Source organism: Cnephaeus nilssonii, assembly GCF_951640355.1.
Source record: "Cnephaeus nilssonii genome assembly, chromosome: 9".
NCBI lineage: Eukaryota > Metazoa > Chordata > Mammalia > Chiroptera > Vespertilionidae > Cnephaeus > Cnephaeus nilssonii.
The window spans coordinates 12,763,398-12,784,472 of NC_137080.1; the positions used below are offsets into that span (position 1 = coordinate 12,763,398).

The following is a 21,075-nucleotide window of genomic DNA, read 5'->3' on the forward strand; positions in this document are numbered from 1 at the left end:
GATTGACGGATTACAGCTACATTATTCACAATTCAAGAATACTGAAAACAACCCAACTGTCAAATGTTTTTGGAATAGTTAGGCAAAACTATGCTAAGAAGATGAATTCTTATTAAGTAAAATCAAAATGGCCCTAGCTGGTTTGGCTCAGTGGATAGAGCATCCGCCTGGGGGCTGAAGGGTCCCAGGTTCGATTCTGGTCAAGGGCACATGCCCGGGTTGCAGGCTTGGTGGAGCCGATCAATGATTTTCTCTCATCATTGATGTTTCTATCTCTCTCTCCCCTTCCTCTTTGAAATCAATACAAATATTTTAAAAAATTAAAATGTATGCTGCAGAAATGAAAAAGTATGTAAGAAAATACCTTGCATAACTTTTCATAATAAAATTAAAATACAGAAAATCTAGATCTAATAAAAAACAATGTTTGCACAGGAATAAGGACAAAACAAGTCCACTAAACAAGTAATGATTTTCAATGGATGTATTCTTTGTAGTTCTTTGTTTATTACTAAGTTTAGCTAACTTAGCTAACAATAGAATTTTAAAAAATACTTTTAAGGTCATAGGCAAATGACTTTATCTATAAGCGAACTATAGTATCTGTGGGTATTACATTTATATAAGTATGTAAATATTTATAGGTTTATAATATTCATATATATAAAATAAATATGTGTATAAAATTAAGACATTGTTACGAGTGAAAAATGTATCCTAATTAAACATGATGCATATTTAGTAGAAATACATTTATTTGCTTCTCTTTGTACACCTAATTTTTCTATTTGAGCTCAGATACGTTTCAGCTCACCTCCATATAAATGATGAAGAAAGTTAAAACTAAGGTCACCCTAAGTATGCCATGTGAAAATCAATGAGACCACCCAGGCACTAGATACTCAAAGACAAGTATTCTAAAAGCAGAAATCTGTTAACTAAAATAAAATCGGGTAATTTTAAGTAGTATGACTTTTTAAAAGCATGGATTCCCTGGCTTAATGCTCAGAATAGTCTAAACCAAACTGGACAAGTAAAATTATTTGGGGCTGGCAAAATAGAAGAGGCATAGCGTACCAGAGGGTCTCTTTACCCTGGCTGAGGTGACAAAGTCCTTAATGAAGAATAGACTTTGAGATGTAAGCAGGACAAAGGAGAGAGAACTCATGGACATGGACAACAGTGTGGTGATGGCCGGGGTGGGGCAGGTGGAGGTGGAAGAGGACATAGAGGGGATAAATGATGATGGAAAAAATAAAGGCTGTAAAAAGGACAAATAGGGGAACACAGAAGCCATCTATATAACTTTGAAAAGCTCTATGGTGGAATAAAATCTAAAGAGAGAAAATGTTAAGGTTGTGCGGACTGTTTTATTTTGGCCAAGAATCTGAGAGATAGGACAATGTTAAAGCAGTTTTTCTTGTTAAACATTTATTGCCCTGCTTAATCTGTTTGAAGGAGCATAAAAATACATGAAATACTGCCCCAGGTAAGATCCACTCTTCCTCCAGCTAGAACGCTGGGGCCAACACAAATCTGAGTGACGTGCAATTGAAATACATGACTGCTTTTCCTTGACCTGAGCTCTGAACAGTCAACATCACAGGGGAGGTCCAAGTTCAACGCCTTTCAAGAAAATCTGTGTTCTTTATCAGAACGATACAAAGAAATCCTTTTTAAATCTATCAACAAAATGCAGCTCAATAAAAAACTCCTGCTTTGCACCGAGCTGCAGATACGGAATTAACTCACCCAGGAAGAGTTCCAAAGCACTCCATGCAGGGCTATTGGCCTGCCTGACCCTCACTGGAAAACTGAGCATCTCACTCGCCCCCTCAATTTCTTAAATACGGTACTTTTTATATCTTACTTGCCAAGCTTTCTTCATTTTAAAAAGTTTTTATTAAGCTGACATTAAACAAATGTTAAAATAACTTTTAAAGAAAAAAATTCACCCACAAGCCTGCCACTGCACTAAACCTCTTTATTTTGTCCACAGACACATATAATGTGTAGTGATAATCACACTATACGTAACATAATGGAGCCAGGCTTTTTAAAGGCATTGCGTACCATTTCCTGACAACATGTTCTGCCAAACTTTCCCAGTGTGCTCATTTAAATGAGTACATATTATGTAAAATTCAGTGTATGCTAGAGGTCCATAAGAATAAGAATATTCAGTGGATACCCCCTAAATATATATTCCCCAAAGCATATTTTATCTTAAAAATGTAACTTTAAGACACTTTGTAATTCCCATCTGTGTGCCACTTTTCATTACCTCTTCTCCAGACAGATAGTAGGCTGAGAGTAGTCCACCAACAAAGCGTATATTAACTTCAAAAACAGAAACTTCAGCATTCTGTAGAAACAAAATAAAGGAGGTGCATACATAAACAACAGTATACAACTGAGAAAAATATTGTGAGAAATGCACTAATCTTTTAAATTTTATTCAAATCATATATGCTTCCCCAGAGAGATCTATATATATAAAAGCCTAAGCGACCGTTATGACCGAACGACCAGAACGACCGGTCCACCAGCTGCTATGACACACACTGACCACCAGGGGGCAGATGCTCAACACAGGAGCTTCCCCTGGTGGTCAGTGAACTCCCACAGCCAACCTCCTATGGCCCCTCCCCCCAGCCAGACAACCTCCTGCGGCCTCCCCCTCTCACCGCCCCCCCCCCGCCTGCCAGCCAACCTTCTGCGGTCCCCCACCCTGGCTGGCTGGCTAATCTCCCGGGGTCCCTCCCCCAGGCCAGCTGGCCCCCAATAGGCCTCGATTACCGACCAGGCTGAGGGACCCAACCCATACACAAATTCATGCACTGAGACTTTAGTTTATATATAATAGGGGAAAATCCTCTCAAAATACATAGATAGAATAATTTTGACTCAAAATCTCAATTATAAAAATACTAGAGGTCCGGTGCACAAAATTTGTGCACTTGAGCAGGGGGCCTTCAGCCCGGCCTGCACCTTCTCGCAGTCCAGGAGCCTTCAGGGGATGTCTGACTGCCCGCTACCACATCTGTGTTCACCAGCCGTGAGCCTGGCTTCTGGATGAGTGGTGCTCCCCCTATGGGAGCACACTGACCACCATGGGCAACTCCTGTATTGAGCGTCTGCCCCCTGGTGGTCAGTGCACATCACAGCGACCGGTTGTTCCACCGTTTGGTTGATTTGCATATTAGCCTTTTATTATATAGGATTTGTGATATATTATTTCCTCCCTCTATTCAACAGCATTCACAATGCTCAGTGTTCTCTATTTGTGCAGATGCACTAGGGCCAGGGCATTCTGTTGTTCTGTTCTGTGTTCTCTTTTATTCATTTGCTTTTTCTTCCTGCAAGGCCATTTGGACTCACACTTTGGCTGGCAATTCACCATTATTCTAGTATCCTTCTCGCATCATGTTAAAGTAGCACAGCGAGAATGCAAATCCGACTTTAAGCTGGGGGACCTGGGTCTAGTGCTGCTTCCCAACTGTCTGCCTGCAGCCTGGAAGGGTCAGCCTCTGAGAAGAAATTTCATCTTTGCATGAAGGAGATGATAATCATATGTATGATGTATGCTGCTGAAATTGCTCTTGTCTATATCAATAAACTGCTATCTTTATGTACATTTTACAAATGGAGACACTGAGATTTATAATGGTTACTCTGACTCTCAGGTCAGACAGCTAATAAGTAGTTGAATCAGGATTTGAACTCGAGTACTAAATTCTTGGTCCAGGGCTCTGCTACCAATATCACCTAACATGATAATGCACCAAGTCTCTTTATTAATAGTCATATCATTGTGGCAACAGTCATTATTGCCAATACTTGCATTATTTTATGATATCTGACTACTAAATGGATTTGTCTTACATTCTATTACTAGATAATTTAATAAAACTAACCTACAGTAGATGTATGATACACTTTAAGCTTTAGTTAGCTTCTCTTGGCCTACTCAGTATTTGTTCACTTCTGCCTAACATCAAACCATTTACAATAATCATGGGGGAGAAGAGCAAATTATAATATATGGCGTAAATATTTGGCAGATAAACTTAGTCAAAATCATCTGAGATTTTATTTCCTTTCATAAACACTTATTAACCAACTTCTATGTTTTAAGAATATGGCAATGAAGACTGACAGGTCCTCAAACTCATGGAGTCTGAATTATAGTGGGAAGAAACAGTTATAGAGGAAAAAAGGAGATATATTTTCATTTAATTCCCAAATGATCTCTAAAAAGGTATAAGGATCTAACAATTAAAGCTAAGTAACTGTTTAAATTAAAATTTTTTTCCCAAAAAATTTCCTGCAAAAAGATTATGAAAACTACTCAGGAGGAAGAATTACTGGGCCAGAGTTAAGCAAAAATATCATAAAACAATCTGTGATGAGTTGTTTAGCTGTATTTCATAATTTTAACATATGTCTATATAATTTGATCAAAAGCACACTGTATAGGTGAAATTTATCCATGGTGTATGACTCTGAGTGAGTTTATGTAAATATTCGTAAAAGTTTTAGTATTCCACAAATTATTGATAAGAAAAAGGGAATCCATTAATTTGTTTTGGATCACACAGCTGCATTTTGTATGTCTAAGGGTCACAATCTCTATACATAAAAGCTTAAGCGACTGTTTGACTGGTAGCTATGACGCGCACTGACCACCAGGGGGCAGATGCTCAATGCATAGGCATGGAAACGTGGAACAGACTAATGAATCTCAGAGGGAAGTGGGGAAGGGGGAGGGCAGGAAGAGTATAACCAAAGATCTTATATGCGTACTAGAGGCCCGGTGCATGGATTTGTGCACCAGTGGGGTCCCTTGGCCTGGCCTGCGCCCTCTCGTAATCCGGGACCCCTCGGGGGATGCCAGGCTGCTGGTGTCTAATAATAAAATCTAATGACTCTAAACCCTCATATTGTATCACTCTCAATTTGTAATTGTGTTCTTCAGTTTTAAACCTGAGAACAGTCCTCCATATTTCTGCTTATTGAAGCTTGTTAAGGTGATTTCTATATTCTTACTCTGGTTAATTGGTTCATTAGACATGTCTTCTCTCTTCCTCCTATAAAAACTTTAGATAATTAGGACCTTTATAGCGACATCTGATAAGAATTATTGCAAGGTAGAAGACTGAGCCATTTCAAACATGACCAGAAATATATCTTAAACTACATATCAATCACCTATTGGTTACAGTTGTTCAACTAGTTATTGGTCTAGCCATGTATTCTAGAACTCTATTTATCCTGCTCTACATGTAAGATATCGAAGTACCCTTGCAAAGTGCCATGCTCAATCAAAGTCAATGGCTTTGTCTTTTGAATTTCATGGATCTAACAGTCTAGTGAGCCTGTGTAAGAAGCAAATCTGGCTGCGAGTGAATCCATGCCCTTCCCAGTGATTGCTCTGTCCTTGTCTTTACAAATCTGGCTCAGGAAGGTCACATCACCATTAGCAGCACTCAACCGTCATCATATCTTCCTCCTTCTGAAAACCTGAATTATATTTGAATTCCCAACATATAATTTTTTTCTCCTTTCTTTTTTCTCAAAGTGAAATATAAATTATTTAGAAACCTTAATTTCCACTTTCTGGGCTACCCTACGTTTTAGGTCAGAAGACTGAAATTTTGACACGTCACTCTTTACAGATCCTCAGGAGAAAAGGACCAAGAAGATAACGATTCGCCCACGGCAACAAATTGGTTGACCATATTGTTGAGCAGACGATAGAAATACTACCTTAGCCTCAGAAAGACCTGGGACTGAAGACTGGTTTGGAAGCTAGCTGAAATGTGAGATCCTAGGCAAGTAACTTCTTCTCTCTGAGCCTTGGTTTTCTCATTTGCACAAGGAACACAGCGCTCTTTACAAGGCACCACGAGTCTGTGAGTGTGAGGCACTGTGCGCAATGCATGGCACAGGTCAAGCACTCAATAGTGAGCTGCTGCCATTATGACTGTACAGCAGCTCAGCCTAAATGACCTTCCACAGAGATTGCTGGAAAAATCAGAAACTCCGAAATCATAATATTCTAAATTCTAGAATGCAAACTGATACATCTCTGACCCTCAGGGGAGTCATATTTCTCAATGGCTAAAAAAACAGACCCTCTTTTGAAATATAGAATTCTGACCAAACTTCCTTTTGGGCTTGATATCATTTATATGACATCTGGATTTCCAAAAGTAAATTTCTACAATCTGAAGTTTTTAGGCCATTTTTATAAGCTTCTAATTCCATTTTCCATTAAAATAATCTTATTAAATTTAAATAAATATGTACCTCCTGTTAATATTCAGGCAGTGTCTTTTAAGGTGTTCTAAATTTTTTTCCAGCCACTCACCCTAATGACAGAAGAGGAGCCGGGGCAGAGAAAGGACAGAATGCGAAAGGAGGGCAAACCCTAACCAGCCTGTGACACGAAAATCTTGTGTGACTTATCCTAACAAGGAAGGTGAACTTTGCCATCTCCTTCATCCGTGTCTGCTTTCCGGGAATCTGTCCTATGTATTCCATGGCCTTTAGCACACATCATATGTGAGTTTCAGCTTGACATATGGATCCTGTCTTCTGTTTAAATTGCTAATATCACAGCTAATGAGCAAGGGGAAGGTGGACATTTTTGGCTAAAGACTTAGTCACACAAAAAATCAGGATGAGAGTCACTGCTCTTTCATTTTGACTTTCCTCTACCAACAGCCTTTGAATCAAAGAGCACACTTAACCAGATTCATATAGAAATTTAATAAAATAAATGGCATAACTCAGTTTACACCTAAAAACAAGAGTTGAGTCTTAGAAACCACAATAAAATGAGGCCTCAGTACTAATCTCTCAAATTGTCTTGGGTGTCTTAGATTGATCATTTCCACCTTAAGTGTTTATCCCTTTCCCTATTATTTCTGTCCTTTGATTTACTCTACATCTATGAAACCGACAAAGCTTTCTAAAATGAAAAAAGAATTTAAGTCAATACATCATTTTGCGTACCTCCCTCCCCCAATCCTTAACATTATGCCGCATTTCTCTACTGGGAAAGGCTTTCTGCAAATCAACTGACCTTGAGCTCCTGGGCATGAAGAACCTGAGCTGGGCAAGAGGGAAAGTGACTATTTCAAAACAAGTGCAGGAAAGACCAACTTCCTCCCGCTAGAGAAGGTGGCTTTTAAACAACTCAGAGAAATTCATTAGGTTGTGCTTTTTATAACCAATTTCTCTATAAAATGATCTATTTTAATAGATCTCAATAAATGATGTAACTGGTTTGACCATTACACTAACACATTTAGGCTTGAGAACAATCCAGCCAGTTTCCTTTTGTTTGAGGAACTATCGAGGCAAAAGTTTCCCTATAGGACAGATATATTGCTGCTTTGCACTTTCAAGCCTTATAATTATCTAGAATCAAACTTGTACCAGAATTCTCTGTAGTTATTATCCCATGATTCCACACAGCTTGACATCCAATTGATTACATTAAATTGAAAAAGAACTTTTATTTTCAAAAATATGTTAATTCGACTTTTAGTGTTCAATACTAATTCTGAGAGACATTTTTCAAAGATAATTATCTCTCTCTCTCTTTTTAAAGGGGAATAATTCTCAGAGAGTACTCATTTGCTAGCTATTCTTCCAAACTCCCTGTCAGCTTTCGACTCAATGAACTATAAGCCTGGGTTTCACAGCCTGTTCCCATATGTAAGATACAAGCAGGGCTGCCCGACTACAAACCAATGCAATAACTACATTTAATAACAACTGCTCGACTACCATCCAATATTAACTCTGTGCAATAATGTCCCACTACAATCCAATGCAGCAACTGTGTTTAATAATAATTTTCCACCACTAACATCTTACCTTATAATAGACAAATATGCAAATTGATCGCACCTTCGCTACGCCCAAGCCACGCCCACCAACCACGCCCACCAGGAAACTGTTGCAGGGACGTTGGGGTGTGGCGGAGCCCAAGGCCGGGAAAGCCTCGGGCACCAGCGGGGAGCCTGCATGGATCGCAGGAAACCACTGGGGGTCGGCTCCTGCGATCCTTAGCAGGGATGTTGGGTGCGGCCGAGCCCAAGGCCACTGCCCGGGGCCAAGCCCCGACCCTGAAAGAAGGCAGAAGGCGGTGGCCACAGCCAAGGCCTAGGTCCCCGGTGCCGGCAGAAAACTGGTGCAGGCAGCCAGGTGAATGAAGGTCTATTGCACGAATCTTCGTGCAAATGGGCTACTAGTGTATTATAACTACGCTTTACCTTACTGAAAAACATGGTAGAAACAACATGAGAAGCTTCAAAGCCACTAATTAAAGACAGGTAACTGCCTATAAGCTTTGCCTATGTTTAGGCTTAGTATACACCATTATTTATAAATGGTACATTTGAGGATTAAGAATATGTATAAAACTCCTTTAACAGATTAGACTGCAATATTGAACAGTGTAACTTAGTGAAACATATGTCCTAGCGGCTTTTAATTTCATATTTAAGTAACCCGATAAACCCTTTAAAATGAACAGAGTGTAAAGTTCACAAAGACTGACACATTACCATCTTTTCTATGTTAATAGGTTGGTTTTACCAGGTAGGTCCAGAAGGGCCTCAAGTAGCAGTCCAATCCATCACTAATAACGGTCATAGAACTGCTCCTTATCCTCTTAAAGCCAAAACCATCCCTCTAGGCAAGCACTGATGAGCATTCAGATGGAAAATGCTGAAAAACCCCACTCAACAGGAGAGTAAACTTAGTTATGTGCCCCCCTCCCCACTGGGATGTAACGCTGCTCTAAGACAGACTACCCATAGAGCCATACTGAGGCAAAACTCACTTCTTTCAGGCTGTATGGCCTGGAGCTCTGGACCCAAGCCAAGTACTCAACAGGCATCTGAGAAAATCCAAAATCACTTCTTGAGGTCAATTTACATTCTTCGGACAGCAAGCCCTACAACTTATTTCCCTGTAAAGCAGGGTGGCATTCAGACTAGATAAGAGAACAGTTTGGAACTTTAAAAAATAAAATCACTTTTGCCACAAGTGTCTCTGTTATCTAAAACATATGGTGTTCATTACAATCAAAAGTACAATCCAGGTGTGTGCCGAAGATCACTATCTCAGCGTGTTGCCAGTTAGTGTCTGGAGCAAGCTAATCATCTTTCCGTTGTCATTCTCAACACCTGGCCTCTCACACCGAGATATTACTTTACCTCAATGCAGAACAAAGCTTCTTAAGGATAATGTTAATGTCGCTTTGGCTTTTCCTACGAGTTTACATAAGACATGGTTAGCTGGAGAAAATGTCTAGTCTATAAAATTCATTACTGATGATTATTTTCAATATTTCTCATGTAAGGACCTAGGTAATCAATACTTCTTGAAAGTGACCGTATAGAACAGGAAGCTCAGTACTGGATTTAGAAATGCCCAAATCCAAAACTCTTGATCATGTTAATGATCTTCCTGTAATAGGAGCCACCACAAGTCCATTCTGGAAGTAGGTTAAGTAAAAACAAGTAGATCAACTGCACTTGAACCCCAGATCATTTCAAGCATATTAAAAACGACAGCCACCCTTGCATCCTGATAAGTCGTCTTCCAGAGGAGTCTGTCAGGAAGTAGGACAACATAGCTTGGCTTCTCATTCATTTAATTAATATTCACTGGATACCTATGGAACAATGCACTTAATGAGCACTGTGCTACTACAATTACATACCTAACCTTGGAGGACTCAGATTCTGTCAGTCTTATGTATTTCTCAACACTTGGCATTTCCTCTCCAATACAAACAGGGTCACTGAGTTAGGCAGACCTTGTTCAAACCACAGCTCTTGCTGCATGATTGGGGCAGATTAAGCAAGCACCTCTCCATCTATAAAAATAGGGAAAACGTCATTTCCCTGTATGGTTCTCACAAAGACTAAATGAGATAGCCTAGGAGTCACCTGGTATGTCTCTGTACTCTTTAAGAAGTAGTCTCAGATCTAAGCAGCTCCACAGACACGTGACCTGACTACAAAGCCTACTTGGAAAGCCCTTGCTCCTTCCAAGTCAAAGTTCTCAGGGAGCAGAAGTGTCCCCCATTCTTAATTCTGAACCTTTTCCCTCGGTGTACATGGGTTTTGTCAAGAATAATAGTACAGCTCTAACCGGTTTGGCTCAGTGGATAGAGCGTTGGCGTGCGGACTCAAGGGTCCCAGATTCGATTCCGATTAAGGTCATGTACCTTGGTTGCGGGCACATCCCCAGTGGGGAGTGTGCAGGAGGCAGCTGATCGATGTTTATAACTCTAACCCTCTCCCTTCCTCTCTGTAAAAAATCAATAAAATATATTTTTAAAAAAAGAATAGCACATATGCAAATTCTTAAAAAATATTTAAAATATATATTGACACAATTTTATAGTTGAGGTTACCCAGTCAACAAATTTCAAAGCCTTATTTACAAGAAAGTGGGTGCAGCGCTGCTGGATATGCCGAGAGTTTAGCTAAGCTACTCCATGGAATTACTGCTCTGCAGCCATTTTGTGCAGTCACCTGTGGGTGCCTTCCCCTGAACTCAGCCTCTCTCAGCCCCTCACACAAGTGCATGCCCTAGATAACAGCTGGGGAATTACAAGCAAATGCAAGTTCCTAATATGACTCCCCAGACAGCCCTTGTGATAAGATTCCCCATTTTCCCAGGGCCTTCCCCTAGTGTACCCTTAGAAAAAACACCAGGAGAACTTAACAAAACCCCGCTATTTTTGGTTTGAATGGACCAATCTGGCCTTAGCTTGGGAACTCCTAAGCACTCTACCCAGCCTAATAAAGGCATGTACGGGGTTCCTGTCTTGCAGTCTGTCTGTACTCGGCTTTGACGGTGCTGTGTGGCCCCTGGGGGCAAGCCTTGTACTTCATCAGGACGTGCGAGTAATAAACTTCTCTATTTTAATTTCTCTAGTGGTCTTTTGTTAAATGGCAGCTCCCAATCTGGCACCCTGTGCTCCCCTTAACAAATGTTAAACATACAAAGTGCAAAAGTATGAGCGTTAGATCACACAGCTGTGTTGACTCACAGCTGTGACGTGGTTAGTTGGCTGTGTGGTCTGGTGAAAGCTCTGAGGCTCAGATTTCTAATCTGTAAAGGTGTGAAAACAATTCCTAACTCACAGGGTAGATGTAGGACTTGAATAAGAATACTTGGCACATGTAGGTCTCGATAAATATTAATTTCTTTTTTTAAAAAATATTTTTTGTTTAAAGTATTACATATATTAGTACATATATCTCCTTTTTTCCCCCCATTGACCTTCCCCCAGACTCCCCTACCCCCTGTCGCATGCCCTCATCCTCCCACCCCCCAGTGTCTTGTGTCCATTGGTGTGCTTATATGCATGAATACAAGCCCTTTGGTTGATCTATTTCCCTCCCTCCCCAACACTCCCCGGCCTTCCTGCTGTATTTGACAGTCTGTTCGGTGCTTTACTGCCTCTGTATCTTCGATAAATATTAATTTCTATTTTCTTTTAAATTGCCCCCAAAAAACAAAAAACGAACAAAGACACATATTTGTGCAGTAAGGGAAGACAAGTTAAGAATATAGTATGATACTACTTAGAAGTTGCATTATTTGTTTCTGCTAGGGTACAACACAATAATCTTCCCAATGCCAGAATTTATCCCTATTAACTGAGATTTAAGAACTGAAAAGGCAACTTCTGTTTAACTTACCACATTAAAATCTAGATTTTCTTCAACCCATGATTTTGCCTCTTCAAATTCATTTTTCATTCCCATAATAAAAAGTGTGTCCAGGGCATCTACTATTGTTGCTCCTTTGATACTGCCTGAAAATATCAGAAAAAAATTTTTATTCAATCAATTAATTTTGACAGATACATACATGAAAATTGACCAGAACTTGGAAAGGTCTGGGTAATACTGAATTTATTAATAAACAGTAATAACAAACACAGTCTAAAATTCTTTCAGTGAAGGAAAAATAAAAAACCGCACAAAAGTCAAACAATTATCACAGGCTATGGATGGAAACGCTAATCTTTAGTTTCTTCTGAGCTGTAGAAAATGAATCTCTTAGAAATTTCAGTTGTCATTGCATTTTCTAGTGAGAAAAAAGTTGACCTAAAAAATAGGAGCAATGTGTCCATTTTAATGTGATTATATCAAAGTACACCTGTGTAAAAGTGTTTACGCAGAATGAGCTCTAAAACTGTTTAGCGATAGCTCGAAGAAACCGTTACTCTAAAATGGAATTTGACTCCCTCTTTGAAGCCCTTCTCTCCTCTCCCTCCCACCCATCTACCTAGTAGCTAACGAAGCAGACCAACTGCTCCTCTGCGGGGTTTCACCTTGGGATCTAGAAATCATGATGCTGCGCCCATACCCATTAGAGGAGAACCTCCGGAAGGTTCCAGTGGTTTCTAAGGTATGCAGGTGGTTCTACTACGCACGGGTGCTCTGTCTGAAGGATGGTCCTTGCAGATAACTCCATCAGGTGTGCAGGTTTCCTAGCAACGTGGTCGGAAGGATCACACAAACATCTCCACACCCACAAGCTCAGCCAATTAGGAGAAGTTACTGTCACTGAATTGTGACAAGTGACACAAAGTATATTCTACTCACCAAACAAACTGCTCGAATGGCCTTCTTTTGATACAGGTTTCAGTTCATTTAATCCCCAGGCATATTGTTTATAGTTATACCAAGCATGTTTCATCATCTGAGAAAAGAAATGAAAATGGGATTATAATTTGAGATGTTTTTGCTACAGAGTAGATCATATGTTAAAGGCCTAAAGGTTAAAATATTAAAACTCACTGCTTAGTTTAATAGATGATTAATTAAAACTGTGACAATGATATGAATAAGTTAGAATATATATATATATATATATATATATATATATATATATATATATATCACCTTTATGTTTACAAATGGAGATTTTTATTTTTTTGAATTCATTTTATTCTACTTAAAATATACATCATTTTCAAAAGACAGTTTCCAGCAAGAGAAATTTAGCTTATCAGTAAAAGGATAAACCATTCTTACATTTATCTATTTCATTCTCATGACAGATTAAATCTGAAAAGACTCTATATTTAAAATTCATACTTTTGTACAAGATTCTCTGCACTTTCAATCTCAAGGTATAGTACAAACATTCAAGACAAATATTCAAGGTTATCATTTGAACACTTTGATTTATCTTGACCAAATCTATACAGATGTATTTTTAAATATCTGCAAGAAATGAAAAAAGTAAAGCTCTATGGTTATATCTTGATTTTGGAAAACTTCAGCTTATTTTAATATAATAAATATTTAATAGTAAACATATATGTGTATACCTATGTAACAGAAGACTGACCCTATGTATTCCCAATCTAGACTCCTTGTACCAGGAATGTTTTCAAGTCCAAACCTCTCTGTCACCACTAGTTGCATAAATCTTTTCTTTTATTATTTTTAACAAAATTAATTCATCTATATATAATGAAAACCAAATTAATTTCTCCTGGCTGATAGACAAAGTTTTGATCTACTGTGCGAGACATTAACTCTAATAGAAAGTGAATAATTTTCAAGGGGAGGAATTGTTCTAAAAGCTTGTCAAAATGGCTGTATAACTATTGTATAATAGTTGTATAATTTTTTTTATTGACTCAAAGAATTTATATATAATTATGTTTACATACATTTTTTCAAAAGGAGGACTCCCCTCTTTATAGAACTTATTCATGTCACTACTCCCAATCTGTTAGCAACAATAATTAAAATATGGACATACTCTGAAAATGTTATAATATGGCTTCATATTTAAAATTTCTTTAAAAAGCATCACAAAGTTATAAATACTATATAAGGGCTATTTATGACTAAATATCTTCAGTGAAATCAACTCAATTTTATGAATAAGAAAGTCTTCAGATGTCCCTGAAAATGATAATTAACATTTTTCTTTAACCAATATGTACATTATCTTCCTATCTCACAATAATTGCTACTAATGATGACTACCAGAATTTGTAATCCCTTTGTTCATTGCAGCATTATTTACAATAGCCAAGATATGAAAACAACCCAAGTGTCCATTGACAAATGATTGTATAAAGAAGGTGTGGTAAATATGTACAATGGAATAACATCCAGCCATAAAAGATTAAATACTGTCATTTGCAACAACCTGGATGGATCTCTTGAGGGTATTAGGCCAACTGAAATAAGTCAGACAGAAAAGGACAAAACCATATGATTTCTCCTGGATGGTGTTGCTCAGTGGTTGACCCATGCACTCAAGAGGTAGCTGATTCGATTTCCCAGTCAGGGCACATGCCCACGTTGTGGGCTTGATCCCCGGTGTGTGCCATGAAGGAGGCAGCTAATTGATGTTTCTCTCTCATCGATGTTTCTATCTCTCTCTCCCTCTCCCTTCCTTTCTCTCTAATAAACAAAAACAAGCAAACAAAAAACATCTGATTTCATTCATATGTGGGATATAAAACTAAAAGTACCAAATGAACAAACACATATACACAGACAACAGAATGGTGGTTACCAGAGGGAAGGGAGGTGGGGGAGCATGTGGTGGGTAAAAGGGGTCCAGTGTAAGCCAATGGAAGGAAACTAGACTTCGGGTGGTGAGCATGCAGACATTGAATTGTAATGTTGTACACCTAAAATGTATATAATGTTATTACCCAATGTTACCCCAATAAATTTAATTCAAAAAATCTGTACTATCTGCTGGGAACTCTGCTAAATGCTCTACGTTCAATATTGTATTCAATTCTCATTCTAACCCTGTGAAATGTGTTGTGTTACATTATGTGGTAGATGAAGAAACTGAGGCTTGGAAGTTAAATGTAAACAACTTTACTCGAAGCCATGGCATTTTTCCACAGCTGAGGCGCCAGGGTTCATCCAGTTCGGCCTGACTCCAAAGCCCATGGTGTTACCCAACACAATGCATCCCTTTCCTTTAATGAGTCAGCACCAGGCTCTTCCTTTGATGTACCAGACTTATCTTCCAACAATCAATAAAATGCATATAAAGCCGCGTTTTTAAGATATTCTCCTTATAAATTCCTTTTATTGGGAAGTATAATAGATTTAAGGGTACAATAACCTGATTTATAATCCCAGTAACATCACTGCTGAGTCACATAATCATGGATGAGTCACAGTTTTTGTGAGACTCTTTTTACTAGGATAAGTGGGATCATAAACCCTCACACGGTGTATATGTAAGGATTATGTGAACATGGTCTGTGTGATTGCACCTAGCACACTGCTTGGCACATGGTGGGTAATCACATGTTTACTGAATTTTAAATCTATGCTGAAACCAGTTAAACCACATCACAGAAACAGAAATCAATGAGCCTCTGGAAAGGCGAGGTATATGAAATCCACAAAAACACCTTGAGATTACATCTGAGTTTGATTTGGTTCTCCTATTAAATGTGTAACATTTGGCAAACTTCCCATTCCTGCAAATTTCCAAAAATACTTTATAAATTCAAAAGCTTTTGGAATACATGTGACCCAAGACCAGAAAAACCCATCATGATGATTTGTTTCAGCTCCAGGACTGAACAGAAGCTAGCTCCATATACTATTAATGACTCCAAGAAAGCATAAAGCTCTCCCATTGAAGACTGCTGCTCTGTCAAAAATGATCGTTTATACAATGTGCTACTTGAGTTTCCTCTGTAGTATATATTAACTTTTCTTATCTTTTCCCCCAAGAGAAAAGTTGACACTAATTGCTTAGCTTCCTACTTTTTCAAAGCTTCTGTCACATGTTTCTCAAAATGGGTTCCTCATCCCATGGGATTCTGAGTTAAAGTTAGAAACAAAAATGAAAATAAGGTGGTCAAAATGCCCTGAATGGAGCATCAGAGCGGTTTCTTCAGGAATCTAGTGATTGGTGACCTCTGCAGATGGTTTACCATGTGAAAGCCAAGACAAGACATCACACGTGTGTATGTGTATGTGTGTGTGCGTGTGTGTGTGCATGTGTGTGCGTGTGTGTGTGTGTGTGTGAGAGAGAGAGAGAGAGAGAGAGAGGAGTCATATATATGTAACAACAACTTTGTAACTTGGGTTTATGACTTGTACAAATATCTGAAAACATCAAAATGCTACTAGCTTTTAACTTTACAGTTTTAAGCTGCTGACCAGCTAGGGACCATGGGGATGCAGGCATTCAATCTCCCCAGACTCAAGTGTGGTTGTGAGCTGACAGGACAAGAAGGTCACTTCTAAAATTCAACTACCAACTAAGGATAGGATGAATCCCCCCTCTTCACAGGCTCCTTCATTTTGTTTTGTAGTCTTTCATCAATTTAATTAGGGTTATACAATTTGACACCCCTAGTAGAAGGATTAAAACAGGCCAACACTTGATGCTGATTGGGACTTCAAATGCAATACTGAAACCCTCATGAAAAAAGATAAATTGAAAGCAAGCCAATTTTCCCCCCTGAGTATTTATATTTGCATTGGTGAAAGTAATGGTATGAATGGAAACAAATAAAACAAAATGATAAAATATTTCATAATAGCAATCCATTATTTTTACCGAGAGAAGCTGGAATTAAGGCATAAAATATTTTTTTAAAAACAGCATTACTTCCCTTTGACTCTCTGCTTATATGATTCTTTGATTAGCATTTTCTTCTCATTTGGCATCAGGGCTGAGTAATTAGGCAATGCCATTTATTGAGGGTCAGCTATACTATAAATAATAAGATGCTAAGTACTAGAAGCGAAGTGCCCATTATTCTATCATGCTTATAATCTAATAGACAATGTATGGAAGCTTAACCTCTTCTTCCTACATACTCATAAATGTTTATATATATGACAACAAGAAAACTAATTAAATGTTGTGCATAGCTCTACTGTTGTACCTAACAGTTTGTTTTCAATGCTATGACCTGACCTAATCAAGGACATGCAAAACCAGGAATAAAAATATACTTAAATTTCTCTAGGTATGTGTTGATTTCTGAAGTTACATTTTTGTTGCTAGAAGTGAAACTTAGCAAATATTTTTACCTACTGATGCTTTACTCATATGATCTTAAGTTATTCATAAAAGACACATTAAAAATCTTTTTAAAAATCTCACCATTTTTGCCAGACAGGTCACCACATGACTCATCAATTCCACTCCTGGGTATTTGTCCAAAGAAAATGAAAACACTAGTTTGAAGAGATATATGTACCCTCATGTTCATTGCAGCACTATTTACAATAGCCAAGATACAGCCTAAGTGTCCATTGATAGACCATGGATAAAGATGATGTGATATTACACAGTAATAAAAAATAAAATCTTGCCATTTATTACAACATGAATGGACTTAAAGGGTATTATGTTAAGTGAAATAAGTCAACCAGAGAAAGACAAATATGGTATAGTTTAATTTATATGTCGAATCTAAACACACACACAAATGAACAAATAAAAAACAGAAACAGAGACCAAAGAGATGGTTGCCAGAGGGATGGGTGAAAAAGGTAAAGGGGAATATAGTCAATAATATTGTGATAAGTTTGCATGGAGACAGATGATTACTACTAGATAGTGAAGGTATAAAAATGTCGATGAACAACATAGACTGATGAACAAGAACAGCATCAATCAGGCTGTCGGACCTCAGAGGGAAGGTGGGGGAGGGTGGGAATAAGGGAAAGAGATCAACCAAAGGACTTGTGTGCATGCATATGAGCCTAACCAGTGATCATGGACAACAGGGGGGTGGGGGCATGCGTAGGGAGGGGTTTGGGATGGGAATGGGGAGGGGATGAGGACAAATATGTGACACCTTAATCAATAAAGTAATTCAAAAAAATGTCGAATCAATTTTACACCTGAAACCAATATTAAGTAATATAATATTGTATACCAACTATATTTAAATTTTTTAAATGAAAGTTTAAAAAAATGAAATTTCAACTTAAACTCACACAACTTTTGACTTTCGCGGTTACATGTTCCAGTCTCATTTACAGCCCCTTTCTGTCGGGTCTTACGCAAAATTTCCATAGTTTATACAGCGTGATCTGGGTCCCTGGCCCCAGCTGACGGATGCAGGGCCTGGTACCTGACCCAAAGGCAGGCGACTGAGAGCTGGCCATGAGATTGCAGGTGAGGCACTCAGGTGTGAAGCTCCCTCCCATGCATGGACCAATCTAACCATCCAGCCTACATATGGGAGTGTAACTGGGAGATATTCACAGAGGATCCAGAGGCCAACGTGATGTAGAAGCAGATAACTAGAAATACACCGAGAGAAAAAGCCATAAAAGGAGCCATGGGCAACTGAAAGCATGAGGAGAGACTATGAGACAAAAGGCAAGGAGGGAAAAGTAAGAGGAGGCTGGGAGGCAGACACGGGGAATCTCGTTAGGTCTGCAGAGCTGCTGTGGACGACGAACAACGCTGTTTGCGCTCTGAATGTTGATGAATTATCTCAGCTCCACTCCATGAAACATGGCTCTTTGCTGCTGAGACTGTTTACTTTCTTCCCGTGGGTCCTGATAGAGAAGTCCTGTCACTGACTGAGGAGGAATGAAGAAGAGCAGGACATAGGCGTAGGCAGCTGACAAACTGGATTCTTATCTGAGCTCTCAAACCACTGACCCTAAGTGAGGCAATTAATCTCTCTGAGTCCACTTTCAGCTCCCATAGAATGTAAATAATCAAAAATACCAGGCTCATTGGTTACTATGATGATTAAATAAAATAATGCATGTAAAGTGCTTTACACATTTCATTGTAAGTGCTTGGTAAATAATAGGCACTATGATTATTTCTGTTAAAAACTCAAGCATGTCTCTGATCTTTGCGATGCGAAAGAGCTTCCTACTTTTTCCTGCTAACATACAGGATAGACAAGAGGGGCTCATCTATACAAAATCAGACAAACTATATAGTACATAACAACTTTTTATAAATATATGCAACTATTTGGTATCCAAAGGTGGAGGGAGAAAGAATGATGTAGTTGGTTCTGAAAGTTTACATATTGGCTTTCTCAAAAGCTTGGCTGTGCCAGGTATGCTTGTGTAGGGGCTTTGCCTGATGGATTTGGGGACCAATTTAGGCAGCGGGGGTGGAGGGCATATGCCCATTAGGGTAAGTCATATACAGCAGGCTACATTGGGTGGTGCTTGGACAGGGCTGCAGGAGAGGAGAAGTCCCTCCCAGCATGAGACTGCCCAGAGGATTAAGGAGAGGAGCCATCATCCAGAAAGCGAAAGGCAAGAACATTCCCAGAGAGAGGGGGCTAACATGTGTAAGTGATGTCACTTGCAGGTATGGTGGACAGTCTCTGGGTCAGAAGACTCTAAAGGGTGGTAGCAGCTTGAAGTCCTATAATCACAAGGCCCTATCTTATCAAGGGCCAGCAAATGCTGGGTATGGTTTCTCGGGGAATGAAAACCAGGCAGGCGCTACATGGCTAAAGATCTGCTTGTTTGGGCTACTTTAAAAATATTTGGATGTGTGAAAATTTGAATTTGATGCCAGTTAGATTTGGAACTAACAAGACTCAGCCTGCAGGGACAAAATGAGCAACCCAGAGGTCTAAGGCCAAAGGCCATCTTTGGTTCATTTATGTAACTGCTTGTCTTTTGACACTAAAGAGAAGGTCTTCAGTCTAGTGACACATTCCTGCTGTTCTAAAGGACACGAAGGGCTGTGTCTGGGTTCAGGGAGGTCTAGGGTGGCAGGTCAATCAACCTCACTGATTGTTGAAGTGGAAATTGATGGCCTTTGCTCTCAAAATTATACTCACAGTTAATGCTTTGGAAAAAACAACTAATTTCAAAAGCCTGAGAGTTGTGTTCACCAAACTTTGATTGTCAGATGAAAGTAACTTCTGTGACTTTTAAATAAAATCTAAATACAGAACACTTTTAGTATCAACACTTTTAGTACCAACTTTTTAAAAATCTTTGGTGGAACTAGCAAATGGAGAAAGGAAAAAAAAAAAGTAAATTGAGGGAACCAAGTCAAAGCTTACCCTAACCCTCACTTTCCATTGGAAAAGAATTTCTGGATATGTGAATATCAGACAATAGTTTAGCCACCACTTCTCTGATGCTCTCCCACTACCCACATTTCCCTGTGGAAATGAAGACTGAGAGGACCAGCAGGAATCCTGGGCCAGGGAGAGACCTGGTGCTGAGGACAGTTGTCACATGTGCTCAGGCCGGTCACAGGTCTGACCTCTCAAACCCTTAGTTTTTTCATCTTTAAAAAACAATAATTGATGCTAACAAGCACACCACTGTGGTACATGACGTTAATAGTGGGGGTGGGTGGGGATGTGTGGGGACAGGGATATATGGGAATTCTCTATACTTCCCACTCAAGTTTGCTTTGATCCTAAAACTGGTCTAAAAAAATAAAGTCTATATAAAGAAAAGAATAACATCTTCCTCACAGCATGGTCTGGAGATCACATCCGATGATGCCCGTGTCTAGCAGAAGACGTCCAAGGAGTATACCTGGCTTTCCTCCAGGCCACCTCCTCATTGTCCCCCCAGGTCACAGGACTTCGAGAGATAAGGGGGAACAGCCGGAGGAAAGAGGACATGTACCTACACTCAGAGTGGGCAGGGCAATTCAGGGAGAAGTCAACAAACAAGATAGGAGAGGCAAGAGGCCAAGTTCACCTAGAGGTGACAGAATGCAGAGCTTGGTGGGACACTGCATTCGCAGGCCTGGAGTCTATCAGAATTACGTGTTTAGCACCCTCTCACTTGAAGACATCAAGATGCCACCTAAGATAGTCCCGGGAATGATCTCCACTTGACATAGTTTGTCACTGAGCAAGGCCTCAGTCCAGTTACCTTCTTATCTGTCATCACACGGAGGAAATTACCCCCCAGCCACGACAGTTTCCAACTTTACCCCATATCAGATTAAAACACTGATGTGCCTTGATCAAGCTATCTCATCCAAACACTGACATATATTAATTCTCTCTCTCTTTCTCCAAGGTGGCCAACGTGTTCTGTT

General features: G+C 39.3%; 1 protein-coding gene across 1 annotated transcript in view; it reads right to left on the bottom strand.

The window, feature by feature from the left end:
* The window catches only part of MAN1A1 (mannosidase alpha class 1A member 1), a 151,380-nt gene that overhangs the window by 89,042 nt on the left and 41,263 nt on the right, over nt 1-21,075 (bottom strand). The window contains exons 3-5 of the mRNA XM_079780508.1: nt 12,654-12,750; nt 11,742-11,857; nt 2,285-2,365 (exon numbers count right to left, since the gene is read on the bottom strand). Coding sequence (XP_079636634.1) covers nt 2,285-2,365; nt 11,742-11,857; nt 12,654-12,750 — 294 coding nt within the window. The remainder of the gene's footprint in view (nt 1-2,284; nt 2,366-11,741; nt 11,858-12,653; nt 12,751-21,075) is intronic.